This window comes from Neomonachus schauinslandi, chromosome 3 (assembly GCF_002201575.2).
Source record: "Neomonachus schauinslandi chromosome 3, ASM220157v2, whole genome shotgun sequence".
NCBI classification, from domain to species: Eukaryota; Metazoa; Chordata; class Mammalia; order Carnivora; family Phocidae; genus Neomonachus; species Neomonachus schauinslandi.
This window is the reverse complement of record NC_058405.1, coordinates 11830973-11849193: the sequence shown is the minus strand read 5'-3', so window position 1 is coordinate 11849193 and position 18221 is coordinate 11830973. Positions and strand designations below refer to the sequence as shown.

At 50.6% G+C, this 18221-nt stretch overlaps 1 protein-coding gene across 1 annotated transcript in view; it reads left to right on the top strand.

Moving 5' to 3' along the window:
- UBAC2 (UBA domain containing 2) overlaps positions 1–10732 on the top strand; it is a 177584-nt gene extending 166852 nt beyond the window's left edge. The window contains exon 10 of the mRNA XM_044913525.1: positions 9479–10732. Coding sequence (XP_044769460.1) covers positions 9479–9586 — 108 coding nt within the window. The 3' untranslated portion in view covers positions 9587–10732. The remainder of the gene's footprint in view (positions 1–9478) is intronic.
- Positions 10733–18221: the final 7489 nt, after the last annotated feature.

Genomic DNA, 18221 nt, shown 5'->3' with positions numbered 1-18221 from the left:
CACCTCCATTAGAGAGTTTCTAGAAAAATGATATTCCCATAGATATGAAAATAAAGCCCAATAACTCAACCTTTTGTAAGATATTTATGGTAACAGATTAAAAAATAAGCTAATACTCTCCAGGTAAAAAGAAGGAGAGTTCTCTTCTGTTACTGTTTACTTGCTAGAACCACAAGTCACATTCCTCACAGAGCAACCATTGAGGATATGAGGTATTTAAAGGTGATACAGTTCTTAGTGTTGGCACTTTGAAACAAAAGTGTCAAAACACGGCAATGAGGAGAATGTGTGTAATTGAAGTCTTCAAGGTGTTCTAATGAATCATTTTCCTTGATCCTCCCAGAATGACAACAGGTTGACACGTTGTCAGATCCGTTTAAACAACATTTACTTCCTTGCTCTGGTATGAAGAGATGTAAATACATCAGAGGCTGTTTTTAACATATGCTTCCTTATTCACTGATTTTCAGTGGTTGTTTCTTGTGTTTCTTGATTATTGTGAACATGGCCATTACAGGCTGTCATTTCATTAAAACACAGATTCTTCCCATTGTTTGTTATGTAGACTCTTGGCAGTTCCTGTGATAGGTGTTAGCCAAACTGTAAAAGAGAAAAAAAAATGTTCTTGCCTTCAGGATGTTTACAATAATGTTTAGAAATATATAGTTAATATATATAATCTCTTGGTTAGCTTGTTGAGGCTAGACACTATCTAAAATAATATTTGTTAGTAATGTAATCAAATAACTTGAATGAACAAGACCTCTTTATGCTTAATTCTTCAATTAAATGTGCTGTATCTTCTTTATTTAAATATCAGAGTCATGCTATTTATTGCACTAAGAAACAATAATTTTTTAAACCAAGAACAATAAAAATGATTGAGGTTTTTCTGATGTAAAAAAATACTTCAGGAATTTTAGTGAGTCCTTTAAGATAGGAAAGCAAGGGATATTACAAGAAAGAATGTGCATCTCTTATTAAATCTAGTAATAGGCATACAGCCAGAGAAAAATTTTGCCACTTTTTCTGCTTTTGCTGTTGTTAAGTTTCTGGATTTTTGGTTCTTCCCAACCTACTTTTACTATTTTTCAACAAGTGGACTCACAACACCTTTGCCAATTCATTGTCCTTTGAAGATGCCATCCCAGCTCCTTTTAAGAATCTGTTGAAACCAAGTGCCACCCTGTCAAAACTCTTTTTAACAATAAAATGTGCTCAAATGTCTACTACCTTAAAAATAAGTATATACATTATTCCATTTCTCTTTTTATCTTTTTAACCAGTAATTCTCGTATTACACCTATACTCAAAGTAACAATGAAATTTTGTCCTATAAGCATCCTATTTTTTTTAAATCAAAGTTTGTCTAAGTTTGTCTTTCTCAAACCCTCCCAATCTTAGGAAAATGACTCTTCATTTTTTTCTTAATGGGATACATGGGTAAAATCAGACAGGGAAGTTAAATGGGACTAAACCAGAGCTAAGGCTCAACAGAGGGAAGGTAAACTGTTACCGATCTCAACGTCCCCCCTTCCAGTCACGCCTCTTTTCCTCCTCGTCAGCCAAGAATTATCACCTATCTGCTCTGCATCAGGTTGGCCACTGGGCTGGGTTCCTGAAATACAGAGATAAATAAAGCATCATTTCCTGCCCTCACATGGTGCAGAGCCCAGGGTGGGGAGCCAGGCCTGGAGACAGCCCCAGTCAACTCTGCACAAGTGTCCTGGGGCCATCGAAACTAAGAAAGGACTGCCGGCACCAGGGGTGGGGGCAGCGGCCTGTGTCAGCATGTGGTGAAAAGTGCTTTACATGTGGGGAAGCACGGGTGGGTGAGGTTGGAGTGGAGGATGACCTGAGGGGCCGGGCAGGCTCCCCAGCGCCCCGCAGTGCTGCGTGAACTTCCACTTCTGTGTTCCAGGCATTAAGGCACCGTGGCAGGATCCTAAGCAGGGAGTTAGGTCATTGGGTTTCCCTGGAGGGTGGACCACACATGGAGGAAGGAGTGTGTTATAACCATAATGACGTATGTAACTTCTTCCATGCCTGCCCAGGAAATGTGCTTACAGCTGCCTACGAGACTCCGGCCCCGCTGCTCTATAACCACGTAGTACGTTTATTATACATGAGACCTGTCATGTGGATTCCATTCCTGTCCTCTGAAGTATTCATTGACCCCAGTAGAGAGAGAATGGCTTTCAGCACAGAAGACACTTCAGTCTTACCTGGGAAATAGCGAAGTGCGTCTAGTGTGAGAGGATCTTAATCTTAGTGAGGTTCTCTTCTCTCTTTCCATCTCAGGAACCTTCATCCCTGTCACTGTAAAAACCCACCTCAACTCCAAATACTCAACCCTATACAGACAGTCCCCTCACTAACATGTTATGTATTGGGGGTACTTTGTACTTCTGCTGTGCGTATTTCTAATTGCAGTGAGTTGGGAATTGGTCCAGCAGTGACTCAAGTTTTGTCTGTTTTCCCTGGTGGATGGTGAGCTCCGTGAGGGCTAGTACCATCTCTTCCTGTTTCCCCCGTGGCACAGAGCCTGACACACACAGGGTGCCCAGCAGTGGTTAGAGCAGGGCTGAATGGGAAGGTGTGATCAAAAAAGACTTGTTTCCACTTACAAATGCGTTAGAGAGTGGTAGTACGTGGGACTTTCCATCTGAACGCCTAGATTAGAAATAGGTTTTCTAAGAGAATACCAAAGCTAAATGTGTTGGAATGAAATATTGCGTGGCAGTCGAATAATTGACCAGCTTTTGGGGAGCCTCATTCTGTTGGGTATTCTAAAAGATACAAGCAGTGGAGCTCATCCAGTCTGTCATGAGGGCCTCCTTGGTACCAAAGTCGGAACCAAGCAGAAATGCAAAAATAAGGGGCCTCTGAGCGGGTGTGTAGCCGGCAAGAGCATACAGTAACCAGTAACCGTTCACTCAGCCAACAGCTGTGATCAGAGGGGTCAGCACTTCTGAGGAGGAGGGGAGTGGTCAGGTGACGGTGGAAGAGAGGTGCACTGATCCCCAGATGATCTGACGGTGCACTTGCAGCCGGGTGGCCCGGAGGTCATGTGACCATTACAGGGACAGGGAGGGAAGGGCGAGCCGCATCTCCCGTGACTTCTCCGGGGGTGCTGCACCCGGCAGGCTGTGCACGTGGCCTGGGCAGTGGCCCGCCGTGAATGGGCAAACCAGCATGGGATTGGGTCAGGCATCTTTCAGGTAGGCATCACTTCCTGCAAGTGTCAGAATTTGGGAAGTAAAAACCCCCCAAACCGTTTGTTTTTGACGCCCTTAGCGAAGGGGAAGTTCAAGAAAACCACAGTCCTACTTGAACAAAACAGCAGAGGAGTATGTCACTGGGAAGAATTGCCATGCATTTCATTGGAATGAATGTCCTATTTCACTAGTGTCAAAAAGTGGTTGAATTGCAGGTAGAAGGCCAAGGTAGGGTTTCATTTATTCCCTTGAGTAAGAGTGATCTTGAGCTAGTAGGCACACATGTCCCAATCATGGAGGATTTTTTTTAAAAGGAGAGGAAAACCAATACGGATTTATCTCCATCTCTATAGGTTTCTTGTTCAGCAGGGTCTCTTTAGAAAGCGTATTATGGGAAAAACACATTGGGCCTCGTTTGCCTGGCGAGGGCTCTCCTGTGCTGCCTGCTCCTGGTCAAGTTCCCGCACCCCACTGGCCCACTGGGGGCCTCAGGCCTTGACCGGGAGCCACCGGCAGAGTCCAACGCCGCTGGGGGGGCCCTTCCATGTGGCAAGGCTAGAATTCCAGTGCCAGCCTCTCCTTGCTGTCCCCTACGTCAGACTACCTCTGAACCTTGCCTCTCGAAAGCCAGGCCTTCCACCACAGAAAACAGGCATCGGTGGTGTTCCATTCGGGTACAGTTAGTTTTTATGAATGAGCGATGTGGAAGACGGGAAAGCATAACACGCTCTCTGGATATTAACCCAACTACACCTGTTTGTTTTTTTTTTAAAGAAATTAGAGAAAAGGATTATTTAGGTGTTTAGACTAGGAACCCTGGTGAACTCTTCTGATGTTTTGTGGTGAGAAGTTTTAGATGGAAGCTTCCCGGCCGTGCACAAGCGGAAGGAGGGTACTTACTGCGCTCCGAAATGGAGAAGGAATGTTGAAAGGAATGCTTTCCAGAAAATTCTACAGGGCGTTTTTTAAGTTTCCCGAACAGACAGACTCCTGTGAACCTAGCTGGGCCCAGACTGACCGAGACGCCATGTGCGCTCCTGCTTGTGTCTGGGGTCGCAGGTTCTTCTGCCACGGCCCCAGTGCTTTACCAGCTTTATCATTTCGGCCCCAGGCTGTTTAGTGGCGGTCAGTTCCTTGAAGAACTCACATTGCTAAACTGACCCCTTCTCTAACCACCACTGGGCACCTCCATGTGCCAGGCTCTGTGGTTCTGTGTTGGTGGGGACACACGGCAGGCGTGGTCCTGGCCCCGGTGTCACCAAGCCAGCTCACCACAGGCACTTCGCACAGACCCCCGGAGCCGCTGACAGTCTGAATGCTCGTTGAATTAATGACTCTCCTGCGCAGGCACAACTTGATTTAACCTGATCAGGGTGTATTTTCGGATTTTTATCTAGTCAAGACCTAGAAATGTTACATGGACATTTTCTCTTCCTTTGGATGTTCTAATAGCTGGACTAAAAAGACAGGAAGCAGCCTGTAAAGGAAACAGATTGGGTTTTCAGTGTGATTTAATGTGTTTTGTGGCTAATATATATGCTGTGGATGGGGAAGGAGGTAGAATATCTGTAAATACCATGATTTATATAATCATCAGAATCGAACATTTGCTAGAATTTATACAAATATAAAGTAAGGTTTTCTAAAAGTCACAGATCATGTGGGGTTTTTTTAGAATTTTATGCTTACCTTTTAAAAAGATTTTTCCTATCTTTTTTACTTGGGCCTCACCCCATTAGTTTTCTAGGTCAGTTCTTCTGTGGGCTGTTTAATCACTAGAAATCTGTAACAAAAATCATCCTTGTGTTTATGTTTAAGCGTGGCCGTATTTGGCTATGGCGGGAGGGTTGCGTGTGGGTGAACTTGGCCGCAAGCCTGCCTTTCACCAGCGTTTCACCAGCGTTTCACCGGGTCCCTGGCTGACTCTCCCGCCCTGAGACTGTCCTTCTGGCTGCCCCCTGCTCACTGGGGCCCCCTGCAAACAAGCGTGAGTTTGATTGTTGTGAAAGACACATCAGTTCTTTGACCAACAAAGGATATCAAACAAGTAAAGTGAAAGCAGTTAAAGTGAATGTTGAAAACAAAACCCCGAGGGTGGTTTTGTCAGGTTGTGGGAACCTCTGAACTGAGGCCAAGAGGGTCAGAGGGAGGGACCGTGCACCTGGGCCAGTCCCTCTTGGGTGGGGTGAGAATTATCACGGGGGCAGTGCTTACTGAGCTCCTGTCAGGGCCCGGGGAGCAGGCTGGGCTCTCTCATCCCCGCTCTGGCAACACGGCGAGCCCGCCCTCTTCGTTCCCTGTCCCTCTGCGTCCCGTCGTGTCTGGCTGGTTACTGTCCACATTCCTCAGCCCAAGCATGCAACTCCGTCGTCCCTGGGGTGTTCACTGTCTGGGACGCTAGGAGAAACTTACAGATACACCTTCTTAGTGTAATTGTTCAGTTTTTTAAAAAGAACTGTTAGCATGATTTCTACTTTGTAAGTTGCTTCATCTGGTTAAAGTACAGGGTCATTCAGCCGGGAAAATTGTCCAGTCACACTTGTCTTCTCACCCCTAAAAAACGCAGAAAGCTCTGAAGCCAGCTTGGCCGCCAGAGGACGCACGGCCAGCCGCCACCAGCTTCTGCCTGCAGCCAACGCCGGGAGACACCCGGCCCGCTGTCAAAACCAAACTCGGGAGGACGCCTCACAGGCAGAGAAAGCTGTTCCCCCGGCGCCGGGCCCGCTTCCGTACCTAGGACGCAGCCGGGCCGCCGCAGACCGGAGGGGTGCCCTCTGGGGCGGGCAAGCGCTGGGCCGGTGCTGCCGCTCTGCCTTGGTGGCCCGTGTGGCCAGCCCGTCCTCGGCACCTTCTGGACTCCAAACCACATTCAGAGTCTGTGCACGGGAGACTCAAGGACCGGCTGGGGGTTGTGGCCCAGCCCCCTCACTGCTCCCAGCTCCCTCACGGCTCACACGCCGTCAGCTCCAGACTGTGAATCCTGATTTGTCAGACAGATTTATTCCCACTGGCCAGGTACGCAGAAGCAGCCTCGTTAGCTCTGCTTGAAGTCCTAGAGGTGACAGAGTGGTGACCGCGAATGCCGCGTTTGGCACGCTGTTTGAAGTCGTAAAGAACGGCCACGGTGCTGGGCGGTGTTGTGTTCGTGGGTAACAGAGAGAAGGCGGTGGAGCGGCCCACCCCCTCACCGGCCACGGTAACTCCACTAAAGAGGGTGGTTCTGAACCGGAAGTCACTGGAATAAACATCATTAAAGCTTCTTTCAGTCCAGGGAACAACGTAGGAAGGATTGCCTGCATTGGACGTGCGTCCAGCCCAAGTCCCAGAGCCTGTCTCCCCGAGCGTGCTGGCCGGGGGTGGAGAAAGCAAGGCGTCGTACTCAGTTTGAAGTCCCCCCAAGGAAAGAGGGAAGTGTGGATTCTGGTAATCACATGGCAAAATTGATGTTTCATGTCTGGCAGAGCCTAAAATAGATGATCAGACAGATGACTTGAGTGTTAAGAAGAGTGTTGTGGTCTGTAGGCACCAGCCTTCTCCTGCTAACACAGGATGTCATCAAGACATCTGACTACATCTTGTCACTGTAAGGGATACATTGGTGACATGTGGAATGGATAGAAACAATATGAAGTGGGTTTTAAACTGGTTAAAAATCTCTAAAACAAACTGTTGGCTAGCCCCTCAAGAAGCAAGGGAGTTCTGGGCCCGGTCTCTGATTTTTCCTGCTTGACATTTTCATCAATAATAATTCGAATGACCTTGTAGAGGTTTGCTAATCACATTTGGGGATGATACAGTTTTGAGGGAGCTGAGTAACCTAGGAGACAACAGAATTTAAACTGAAATTAGTTTTGGTTGTCTGGGAAATGACCAGAGGCCATTTAACAGAGATGTGTGTGGTCCTAACCCCAGAAGAGCAAATACAACCTTCCAGGGTAGGATTTGAGAAGCGTGGCTTGAGAGCGTTTCAGGTGGAAATACCTGAGTGTTTCTAGCAGGCCACACCGGTATGATGTGGTTGCACACATGGGCACACGTGCGTGCACCCCGCAGACGCACTGCCCTGCTGCACGGGGGCTGGATGCTAGGCCGGCGGCCGCGGGCAAGCGCTGACGGGAGCGCTGCGCTGGAAGGTGTCAGGTCCGGAGGCGCAGGAATGAGGAGAGCAACCACGGCCCTTGTCCTCAGAAGGCTCACAGCACAGTGGTGGGGAGCGGTCCTCCCTACAATTACAGGGAAAAGGCACAACCATGGTGAGCACAGGACAGAGGTCGCTGGAGCCACAGAACTTCTCTGGGGTTCCTTCCAGTCTGGGAGAATGGGAGAGGGCCGGGTGCGCCCAGAGCCAGCGGATGGAGAGGAGCTAACCAGGCCAAAGGAGGAAGCACCAGCAGTGATGACTCCAGGCCAGACCAGGAGTCGGGGTGCCGGCCTAGAGAAATCAAGGGGGGTGGGCAGCCTTCAGACACTCAAAGTGCTTCACGCAGAAAAGGGAATAGGGTTGTTTTCTGTTATTTCAAAGGGCAAAATTAGGACCTTTGAAGTCCCACGGATGGCAACTAGTGAGAGGCAGATTCTTCTTTGATTGAGGAAGAACTTTCCATCTTGGCCAGTAAGTGGGGAGTGTTTGTGATGTTCTGGGGAAGGTGGTTCTTTCCTTGAGTAGGAAATGAAAGCAGAAGATTCCTGCCATTCTGTCCACACTGTCCATCAGCCCAGGGCCTAGAGTCGGCCGTCGCCTGCGGCACCTCAGGTCTCCCACATGTGAGGGCCATGCGTCTCGCTCACTCACTTGCTCGTGGACGGGCCTCTCCCCAGGCCCCAACGGTTCCCTTAGAAAACAGGAGTCAGATGTCTCTGACCACAGCCCACAGTAAGCAGGGTGCACAGCATCCATATGTGTGAATATGGAGAACTGAAATGACGTTTTATGGAAGAAAGACCCTCACTACAGGCATTTTTTCATGCTAATCCTAACCCACCAAGCGTTCATGACACACTAATGAGGGATCACAGCCTCAGTTTGAAAGACAGCAGCTAGAACCCAGCTTCTGGGAAGTGGCCCCTGCCTGTCGGCTTCCTCTCCACAGGATCAGCCTCTCTCCCTAAGGCTCCTTGAGGAGTGAGGGCTCTGGCCGTGTGGGCAGCCTCCTCCCCTGCCACCTGCCTGGCTCTGCACCTCCTTCCTCCCTCTCCTCACTTTGGCCCCTCGGCGCCCTGCTCCCCCCGCGCACTCTGCCCACACACACCCTGACTCCCCTAGCCGGGGAAGGAGGGCAGTATCAGGCCCTTTCTTTCCATTTTTGCACTGAGTGCATTGTTTTCTGCAGGAGAGATTAGAAATGGTGACAAAGTCCTCAGTCCACAAAAGCCTCTTTAATCCGCATGTGGTGAAAATCTCAACAGTTTGTGTCATTTTTCATTATATATTACTGCGAATGTATATTTCAACCTAAGTACAAAGAATAGATTCCTTTGGCTGGTCTGGGGCCATAAATATTTTTATAATACATTTTTAAATGGGAAAATAGGTTACCAATAAACTTTAGTGGCACTGCCCACTTCGTTGGAAATTGTATGTGAAAGGAGAGGAAACCTCTGTATTCACAGATTCGGGATTTGTGGTCAAGAAAATGCAAGCCTCATCCTCCCTACGCTTGGCCAGGCCTCAGCCCGCTTTGTGCGTGTGTTCTCTGCTGCTGCCCAGGCCAGGAACTTAGCAGATGCTGCAACTCATGGGGAAGCTGAACGGGGTATGGGCATCCAGAGGACCTCCTCTGGCTGGGTGATTCCAGGAACCTGGACACGTTTTTGTCACTGGTGACTGCCAGCATCAGAAATAGTCTTCAGTTAAGTGATTGTTCACATGCGCAAGGAAGCGTGCCTTGAGAAGTTGTTCGCAGGAATCCGATTTGATACTGAAGGAGTGTGCAAAGGCGTGTGAGCACAGGGCGGCTTATACAGACGGGCTTGTCCACCCTCTGCTCGTCCTGGCAGGTCGCTCGACCCTTGGGTGCTCGTTCCTTGTCTCTAAAATGAGGATTAAAGGAGATAATTGGACCTATTAGCTATATGTTAAATGTCTTTAAAATGTGCCCGTTCAAATTTTTTTTTAAATAACATTTCACGCTAAAATGAAAATTAGGATCTTTTTTTTTTAAACCTTTCCTACAAAACTCTCACGAGGAACATTTTGGGGGCTGGTGGGTTAGTAGTCGAGTCGCCAGCCTCACCGGGTTTCTGGTTGTTTCTGTTTTCAGGTTGCCCGGCTCATGGAGATGGGATTTTCCAGGGGTGATGCTTTGGAAGCCCTGAGAGCTTCAAACAATGACCTGAATGTGGCTACCAACTTTCTGCTGCAGCACTGAGGGTCCTGGGCGGCTGCACAGGGACTGGCCGAGCGGCTGCGCATCCACAGCGGGCACGGCCCCGCCGCCGAGGCAGCCCGGGCCCCCGCGCTCTCCTGGGCGGATGTTCTCCCGTGCTCTCGCGGGCAAACTGGTCCCCGCCGCTCCTCCCTTAATTCCAAGGCCATTACCGGTTTAAAAAAAAAAAAAAAAAAGTCTCGAAAATAAGTTTGCCATTAAATCAGCATGTATTTTCTATCTTTATTTTTTTATGGGGCATTTTCCTGAGTTTGGAGAATCATCACTCATTCCTGATGTGTTTAAAATGCATTCAAACTGCAGATTTCTGTAAGCAATTGAATAGCACCCACGATGGGAAATTACTGCTATTGTAATATTCTTTGCACTGTAATGTGTCAGCCTACATTGTATCTGGTCATAAATGCCATGACAGGGGAAAGAGGAATGTTATTCAGGAAGAGGGTGGCAAAATACTCCTGATGGACTTTTCTCATCACTGTTTTTTTTTCCCCACATTTGCTTTCAAACCCCAGTGGCTGCTCGGTGTCCACCTTTCCTAAGGGGTGATGAGTAGTATGGATCTGCTGCACTCAGTCTTGGCCAGGCCTGAGTGAGGAGGGAGAAACGGAGAAGCAAATCCTACCCCACACGGTTCCAGCCCATTTCAGTCCAGGGAATCTTTCTAACTCCTTCTCACTTCCATTAAAGAAAGTAATGATAATCAAGTACTGATGCAAGGTTCTGGAATACTCTATGAAACTTAACTGTGGTTCCTTTTACTCAGAATATGTACAGTTAGCCTCTCAGGCTGGGGGTGAAAACAGGACAGAGCAGGGGGTCCCCTGGAACGGTGCGGGGCCCAGCCCGCGTGCTCAGCGGCACACCCAGTGCGGGCCCAGCCCTGGAGCGGTGCGGGGCCAGTGCTCGGGACGTTGGGGACGGTAGCATGAGGCACAGGAAGGAGCCACAGGAAGGAGCGAGGCAGAGGTGGGCCCTGGTGAGCGGGAAGGGATCAACAGCAGGGGGACTGTTGAGATCAAAGGCAATTATGTGACTCTCGTGTTCTGCAAAAGGAGCAGAAATGTATCAAATTGATGCAAATTTGGACAAGTGTAATACTTATAATAAAGTTTTTAATGTGTTTTACTTTGTGGTATTTTTTTATTAGACTTACCTAAATAAAACTTTGTTCTAGGCTATATACTTTACCAGGAAATTTTTTTTTTCTTTTTTTTGCCAATGCTCCTCTTTCTTCAGAAGATTTGGGTGCTTTTTTTTGGAAGTGAGAAAAGCCCCTTTGTTCCTGTAAGACTGGCCCCGTGAGGCCCCATCCTTAGGCTTGTTGGGGCCCTCGGGCTGCTCAGAATGGGGGGTTGAGATGACTTTCTAGGAGCCCAGCTGGTTGCAAGCACAGGCCCTGACTTGCTCTGAGTCTCCCCACATCAGGGTGTAAGGACGGTGGTCCACGGGCAGAGCGTCCCCAGCTTCGGTCACAGGCCAGTGGCTCGTACGAGGCAGGCTGAGTGCACCGAGGTGCATTCAGCTATGAACATCTGAGCCAATCTGGACCCACCCTCTGACCCTCCAGCGCAAAGGTCCCAGGAGGAACACCCTGTATCCGGAGACCCACCATCTCCTGGGTTCCTTCTCTCGAACAGCACTGAGCAAAATCAAACCAAACTGGAGGCAGAGGCTTCTCAGTGCTCAGCTCCCAGAGGACGGGGAGCAGACCGCCCCACTTGGAGGATCCCAGCGTGCGACCTCAGTCAGAAGGGACTAAGCACCCTGCAGTTCTGGTTTGTTTTCTGCAGCAGGGCTCTCTCCTAGATGGGGTCCCATCTCAGAGAGCCTCGTCCTGATGAAGGAGCCCGTTTCTCCCAACTCCCGGCCTCTGTTCCAACTGCCTCCAGCTGCCCATCCTTCGCACGCAACTGCCGGGCCTTTTGCCACCTTCCGTAGCCCCCGCGCCCCGGGTCATCCCAGTCCCGACCACCCCCCAACCCCACACACACCTCTGACTCTTCAGCCTCGGGCACGTTCTCTGCACCTCACTGTAGTCCCCGCTCCTGGCCTGCTGCTCTTCCTGCAGATTTTGACCCAACTGCAGCCGGCGACTGCAGGAGCTTGAATACCCGGAAACATCCCCCTGTTGTCAAGACCCCCAGAAATCCTTCAGGCTGATGGGATCCCTAAAGAAAAACCTTTCTGTGTTCAATGCATAGTGATGCATGTCAGAGGGGGGCATCAGCGAGCCATTTGGTTTGGTTTCCTAAAGTCTAGAAAAGATGATGCAGACTTCGGACTTGGCGCAAACAGCACCAGATCGGGCGTAATTTTCAAGCAAGCAGATTCCAGACTGTGCAAATAGAAGAGGAAGAAGGAAAAAGTGGTCTATGAACCCCGCCTCCATTCCCCCTCTTCCGAAATTAAGGAAAGTCTGCCTCTGAAGTCCTGATTCATAAACCTAGACTGAGCTTGGGATTAGAAAAGAAAAAAAAAAAATCTGGGAAATTGAGCATAAAATTGTGAACACACACCTTCCCGTACCACCTAGAATTTTTTCAGAGTCTGAGTTCAGGTTCCTGCAGCTGTGGTTCTTAAGTGGAAATAAAAGGGTCTACACCATGAACTTAAGTTTTATTTTACTCAGGTAAGCTGAAGTGGTATTTCATTTGTGAGAATCAAAGGCTAGTTTTCAGAATCCCCTAATCCCTGTGGCATGTTTGTAAAGGGATGGGCCAAGAATGTCAAAATTGGCTTTCTGGCTCAGACTAAAATTTTAGCTCTGAAACCTCAGTCTTGCACGTAAGAAGACTTGCCAGAATCATGTGAATTTGCTAACCTGCTGGATATGGTTGTACCTGATGAAGAAGCCACAATGGCTAAGGGGCGGTACCTCGACAGGACAGAGGTGGGATTTCAGGCAGAGAGGTTGGGGGAGGTGCACCTCGCTTGGGTCTAGAGGAGGTGGGGGCGGGGGTTGGGAGGAGTGGTCGCCAGAGGGGGGAATGGATCTGGAAAGAGGCAGGGGTTAGAGATCTAGATTGGGAGTCCTGCTCTGGGGATCATGGAGGAATGCAGGTGACAGAATATGGAGACAGGAAAGAAGAGGGTTAATTTCCTGCATTTCTAGTGGAGGAGGGGAATCGAGAGGAGGTGAGAATATCTAGGAAGGGGTCAGGATGGTGGTGCTGCAGGACAAGGGAAGGGGAGACGTAGTGTCAGCCCAGCGATGGCGGGTTCCAGAGGACTGGAGCTGGAACACTGGACAGGAAGGAGAGCAGAGGTCAGCTGTGTGCACTGGTCCAGGAAATGTGGGGAAGGAAGGGTTGGCTTGTAGGTCAAGGTAACTGAGCCGGTGATGCGAGACCCCGAGCTCTAGGCCCAGAAGGGGTGTGATCAGAACCATGAGGAGGGGCTGGCCTTGGGGACCAGGAAGGACGCTCTGTCCTCCAGAACCAGAGAAAGGAAACAATGAAGGAAGCCAGGCGAGTCGTGAACTTGGAGCGAAGTTGAAGAAGTTCAAGTGGTAGTTTCTGGCTCCTTAATAAAGAAGCAAGTGAGGATGAGGGGCCTGAGGTGGGGCTGGGAGCTTGAGGAGAGTGGATAGAGGCTTGTGAAACACAGAGACGCAGCATCAGCCCCTTGCCTTGATTTCCTGCAGCATTTTGGTGCGCTGAGCCCCAGAGGCGTGGGAATTCCAGAGCCCTGAGAGATGTAGAAAATTCAGGCATCCCAGAAACTAGCTCTGGTGCACCACCCCCCACCCCCACCCCCAGCCCCAGGGCCTTCAGGCCGACCCACACCTGTGCCCTTCGTCTGTGTTCTGAGCTGCTCTGGGGTCTTCGGAGGACGCCACCCCATGCTGCTGGTCCCCAGACACCTACCCTGGTCCTCCCACGAGGACAGGAGTGCCTGGGGGACCCTGGGATTGCTCCAAGCCCGGGCAGGGGCTGTCCCCCAGTGGCCAGACCCAGATCTCTCAGGGCCTCCGCTGGGCTACTGCAAAAAGAGAAGCAACAAACAGATTGCAGGGTGACCCGGTAACCCCCAGCGGCTCACCGCGGACAAAACCTGCAGAACCCCCACGTCTGGGCCCAGCCGTGTACAGACCCCACTCAGTCTGACTTCACCTGGACTCGTTAGCACCCCCACTAACAAGGTAAGCAAAGCTGACACTTTCCCTGAGTGTGGCGTCTTGACTTGAGGCAGTTCCCAGGCTCCTGGAGTGGTCGAACCGGAAGGGAACATTCAGCTGGTTCCAGCCCACATTTTACAGGTGGGAAGGTAGGGTCAGAAAGAGCCCGGAGCAGGGACCAGGGGCAGGATGGGCTGGAGGCTAAAAGCAGCTTTTTTGTCTTGCCGGCCAGGCCTGGGCTCCAGCCCTCAGCCCCTATCCAGGGCAGCCCCTGGCATCGGGCCCCCCCCCCCCCCCCCCCCTCCCCCCCCGCCGCCCCAAAGTTAGCATCTCTCCCTCCTGGGGCTCTGGCGTCCCGCTGGGGAATTCAGCCCCCTGGTAACCTGCAGGGGCCGCAGGAGGAGAGAAGGAAAGATCCATCTACGCAACCTCCAGACTTTCCCCTCGGGACTGTCCTGGCTGCCTGAGTCCTGCCCTGCCCCCCTCAGCAAAGACCCGGCCGCAGGTCAGAGAGAGGCTGCAGATGCACTGCCTCATTGCATGAGGCCAGGATTCCGCCGGGGGGGGCCAGAGCTGTCTTTCCAAACCACAAAACATGCCGAAAGCCATGGCCACCTAGCTCTCTACCCCCACCTCCCCCCGCCGTGGCCACGTGCTTCTGCAAAACCACAGGTGCTCGCCTCACCGTGCACAAGTTCAGGATGCTGTCCCGGCCACCTTCCGAGGGCCTGGTGGGGGCGATGCAATGTCTCCCCCTGAGGTTTAAGCTGGCATCGAGGACAAGCCCCCTTTTTGAAGGTGGAACCCAAGCCGCAGACTGGATTTAATGCCTTTGGGATCTTTACAAGAGGCTGTGGGTTCCTGGGGTGCTGGACCCTAGAGCCTTATTCTGAAAGTAGCACCTCAGTGAAGTGCGACGCCTACAGATGTCAGGTAACCCCTCGCTAGGCGGAGGGGTTACACCAAGGGGGAGGGCCTGTGTTGCGGTGGGAGAGAGGGGGTCCCAGCTCCCCGCTCCCCTTCCGGTCCCTCTGCCCCTTCAGAGATGTGCTGTGCCCCCAGGTGGGGGAAGCCAGCCCCCGAGCCCAGTTGGCTGACTTTTCTGTCTTACATTTATTCACGGGGGGACCATGGTCAGTTTTGCTCTTTTGCTGTCTTAACAGCTGTCTGCACACAGATTTTAGTGTAAGATTATGCAATGATGTTCGCCCGGAGTACTGCATTGTATCCAAAAACTCTCCGGCCTAGCACTATCTGCACAGATTCTGTAAAAACCCTAATTTCTGTCCCTGTGAACTAACCCCAGTCTTTCCTCTGCATAAGGCTGCAAGGGTCCCAGAGGTCTTTCCAGAATAGGCGAAGTCTTCGCACGCCTATGTGCGTGGTGGCTAAGTGTTGCCTCCTCAGCAGGTGGGGGCCGTGTTGTGCTTAAATCTGCACAGAGATGAATGTGATATCAGCGTCTGCGGCTGCCTTATGGTCAAAGGGGGGAATGAACTTACTTTGTTCAAGCAGAAAAGTCAAGCGATCATTGAGGAGCCAGCCCTCTGAGTGGAGTGGGCACGCCGCGGCCGGCCCTTGTCCCGTCTGGGAAGACAGTCTCAATGTGAACAGGGCAGCCAATAAAGCCAAAAATACCTGCCCGGCCTCTTATTTCTGATTGTTGGTAGGAGGGACCATTTTAAATATTGATGAACTTCCTACATTCAGAGCTCAAAACCACTCCACAATGATAAAAATCAGTTTGTGCCTATAACTGTTTTGAGGCAGAGGAAGGAAGCAGAGAGGGCTTGGGGCATACAGAGCGTCTGTTTTACTGCTGTTTCCAATATCTTACATAGATGCTCTGTGTACAGCTTTGTATCAGGAAATACTCAATAAAAAGCTGAAACCCTCCAAAGAAAGCTTGCATCCCTCTTAAGGGCTTGCAGACGTCTTCCAGAGGTTTAGACCGGGAGGCTTAGCACACCCCCTCCGTTGGGAGCACCGCAGAGCCCTACAAGTGGAATGTGACCGCAGCCTACGGGCGTGAGAACCCAGGGGAACTTCTCACACCCTTGCTGGGGCTGGGGACAGAGCACAGCATTTCGTCAGGACTCACGCATGGATTCTGATGCTTTCCAAGAGATTTCGGCGTGGTCTCAAACCTTAGCCCTCCTGTCCAAAGCTGGTAGATACCCTTAAAGAGCACCAGACCCAGGCCCCCCAGCCGGACAGTGATGTCTGGCCTGGGCGTGTGCTTTGGGTGGAAATTAACCCACCTCAGTCCTCACGTATGCTCCCAGCCTAGCCACATGGGGTCCGGAGCCGTCCACCCCAGGGAGGTACAGGAAGCAGATCTGCCGGGACAAAGGGAGGGGCTGGCTCCTGGGGTCTGGAATCTGGGGCCAGGGGCCAGTAGCCAGCCCCTGTCAGATCAGGAGGCAGCATTTCCCACAGGCTCAGCCCTCTAAGTCATGCTCCTGGCGCACCTGATTCTCCCAACGTACTGAGTCTCTGCTGGGGGCTTCCAAGCACCAAGAGCTGAAATAACCATAATCAGCCCCCTGCCCTGGGGATGCTGTGCTACCAGCTCCACCCCAGCTTCCCTCACATGCCCCAGGCATCCAATGAGTGAGTGAGTGAGAGTGAGGATGAAATATTAGCATACAATCTCTAAGGATGCCTGCCTGGCTCAGGTGGAAGAGCATGAGGCTCTTGATCTCGGGGTTGTTAAGTTTGAACCCCACGCTGGATGTAGAGATTACTTGAAAATAAAATATTTTCAAAAATGAATGGATTGTTTAATTTACACACATAAAATAAAGTAGAATTTCTACCCTCCAAGGGAATGACCACTATTTTTAATGCAAATGCCGGAAGCTCTTCCGTCTTAAGTTGGGGACTGGTAGTTACTAGGTGAATACTAGAAAGTTGAGTAAATGGTAGGTAGAACCTATATGTGAATATATATATGTATATGTCTCTAGAACCCATATATTAAATATTTTAAGTTAAAGCATGTCAATGTAATTAATTCACCAGTCTTCTGGTGTTGATGTAGCTAAGGCCTTTTTTTTTTTTTTTAATTATACTTGTACTGGGGGCGCCTGGGTGGCTCAGTTGGTTAAGCATCTGCCTTGGGCTCAGGTCATGATCCTGGTCTGGAGATCGAGCCTGCTCAGCGGGGAGCCTCCTTCTCTCTCTGCCCCTCCCCCCAGCACATGCATGTGCTTGTTCTCTCTCTCTACACCTCTCGCAAAAATAAAAATACTTTTTAAAAAATTAAAATTAAAAAAACCCGTTTATGGTGGTACTGATTAGAAACTTGTATCTTTCATAATCCACACCCATATTGCGCTGTTTATGAGTCCCAGTTTGGATCTCTTTATCACAGCTAGCGCGAGAACTCAAATCAGAGTGCGTTTCATCCCGGATTTTTAACATGTTTCTAACGTCTTATAATTGTCACACTCACCCCTATTCTGACAGCAGGTTTGGTTTTGTTAGCAATTTACCTCCACCAAACTTTCTAAAGCATTCCACGTAGCTCTTATAAAAACAACTCCTTTTTTTTAAATTTATTTTTATTTTATTTTATTTTATTTATTTTGACAGAGAGAGACACAGCGAGAGAGGAAACACAAGCAGGGGGAGAGGGAGAGGGAGAAGCAGGCTTCCCGCGGAGCAGGGAGCCCGATGCGGGGCTCGATCCCAGGACCCCGGGATCATGACCTGAGCCGAAGGCAGACGCTTAACGACTGAGCCACCCAGGCGCCCACAACTCCTTCTTTTCGCCTCTGTACTTTATCAGTTTACACAATAATTCCTTAAATTATCTGATTTTGCTAACAACTAAGGTGAGAAGCTTTGGGAACGAACACAGCTGTGTCTCGGGGAACGCAGCACGCCACTGGTGGGGACCGAAGAACACGGGGTGGCAGCTAGCTAAGTGGGGTAGCTGCAATCCCCGAGAATAGTGCAAGAGTTGTTCGGATTGGGAGAATCACCCAAGGGGTCCCCCAAAGGGCAGCAATAAGGACGTTGAGGGGCCTCTGCCCCCGATTTCTTATTCTGCTTCTTAGATGCCCCCCCACTCCCGAGCTCACTGAGTCTGAACCACTGGGGAGCAGCGCGTCAGCAACTCCAAGGGCACCTGGTCTCCCAGCTGCCCTGCCTCACACCGGGGATTGGAGGGAGGACCCCCTCGGGGGGTGCACAGTAGCTGACGTGTAAGCCCCTGAGCCGCCATCCCTGTCTTGCTCTCCCTGCCTCTGCCCCTCTCTTCTCGGGTCTCAGGCCCCAGCGTGGTGGGAGCCAGGCCCCGCCCCAGCCCCTGTTCTCCTCCATGAGGGAGAGGACACCAGCCAGAGGCTAAACAGACGACTGAAGTCAAGCCACCCCGATGGAACACACACAGAGAAAAGCCACCGAAGATGTACTAAGGCAGATACACAGCCAAACCCACGTACTCACGGAAAACGGGCCCTCACTTACCGGCCTTAAGGTCTGGCACGC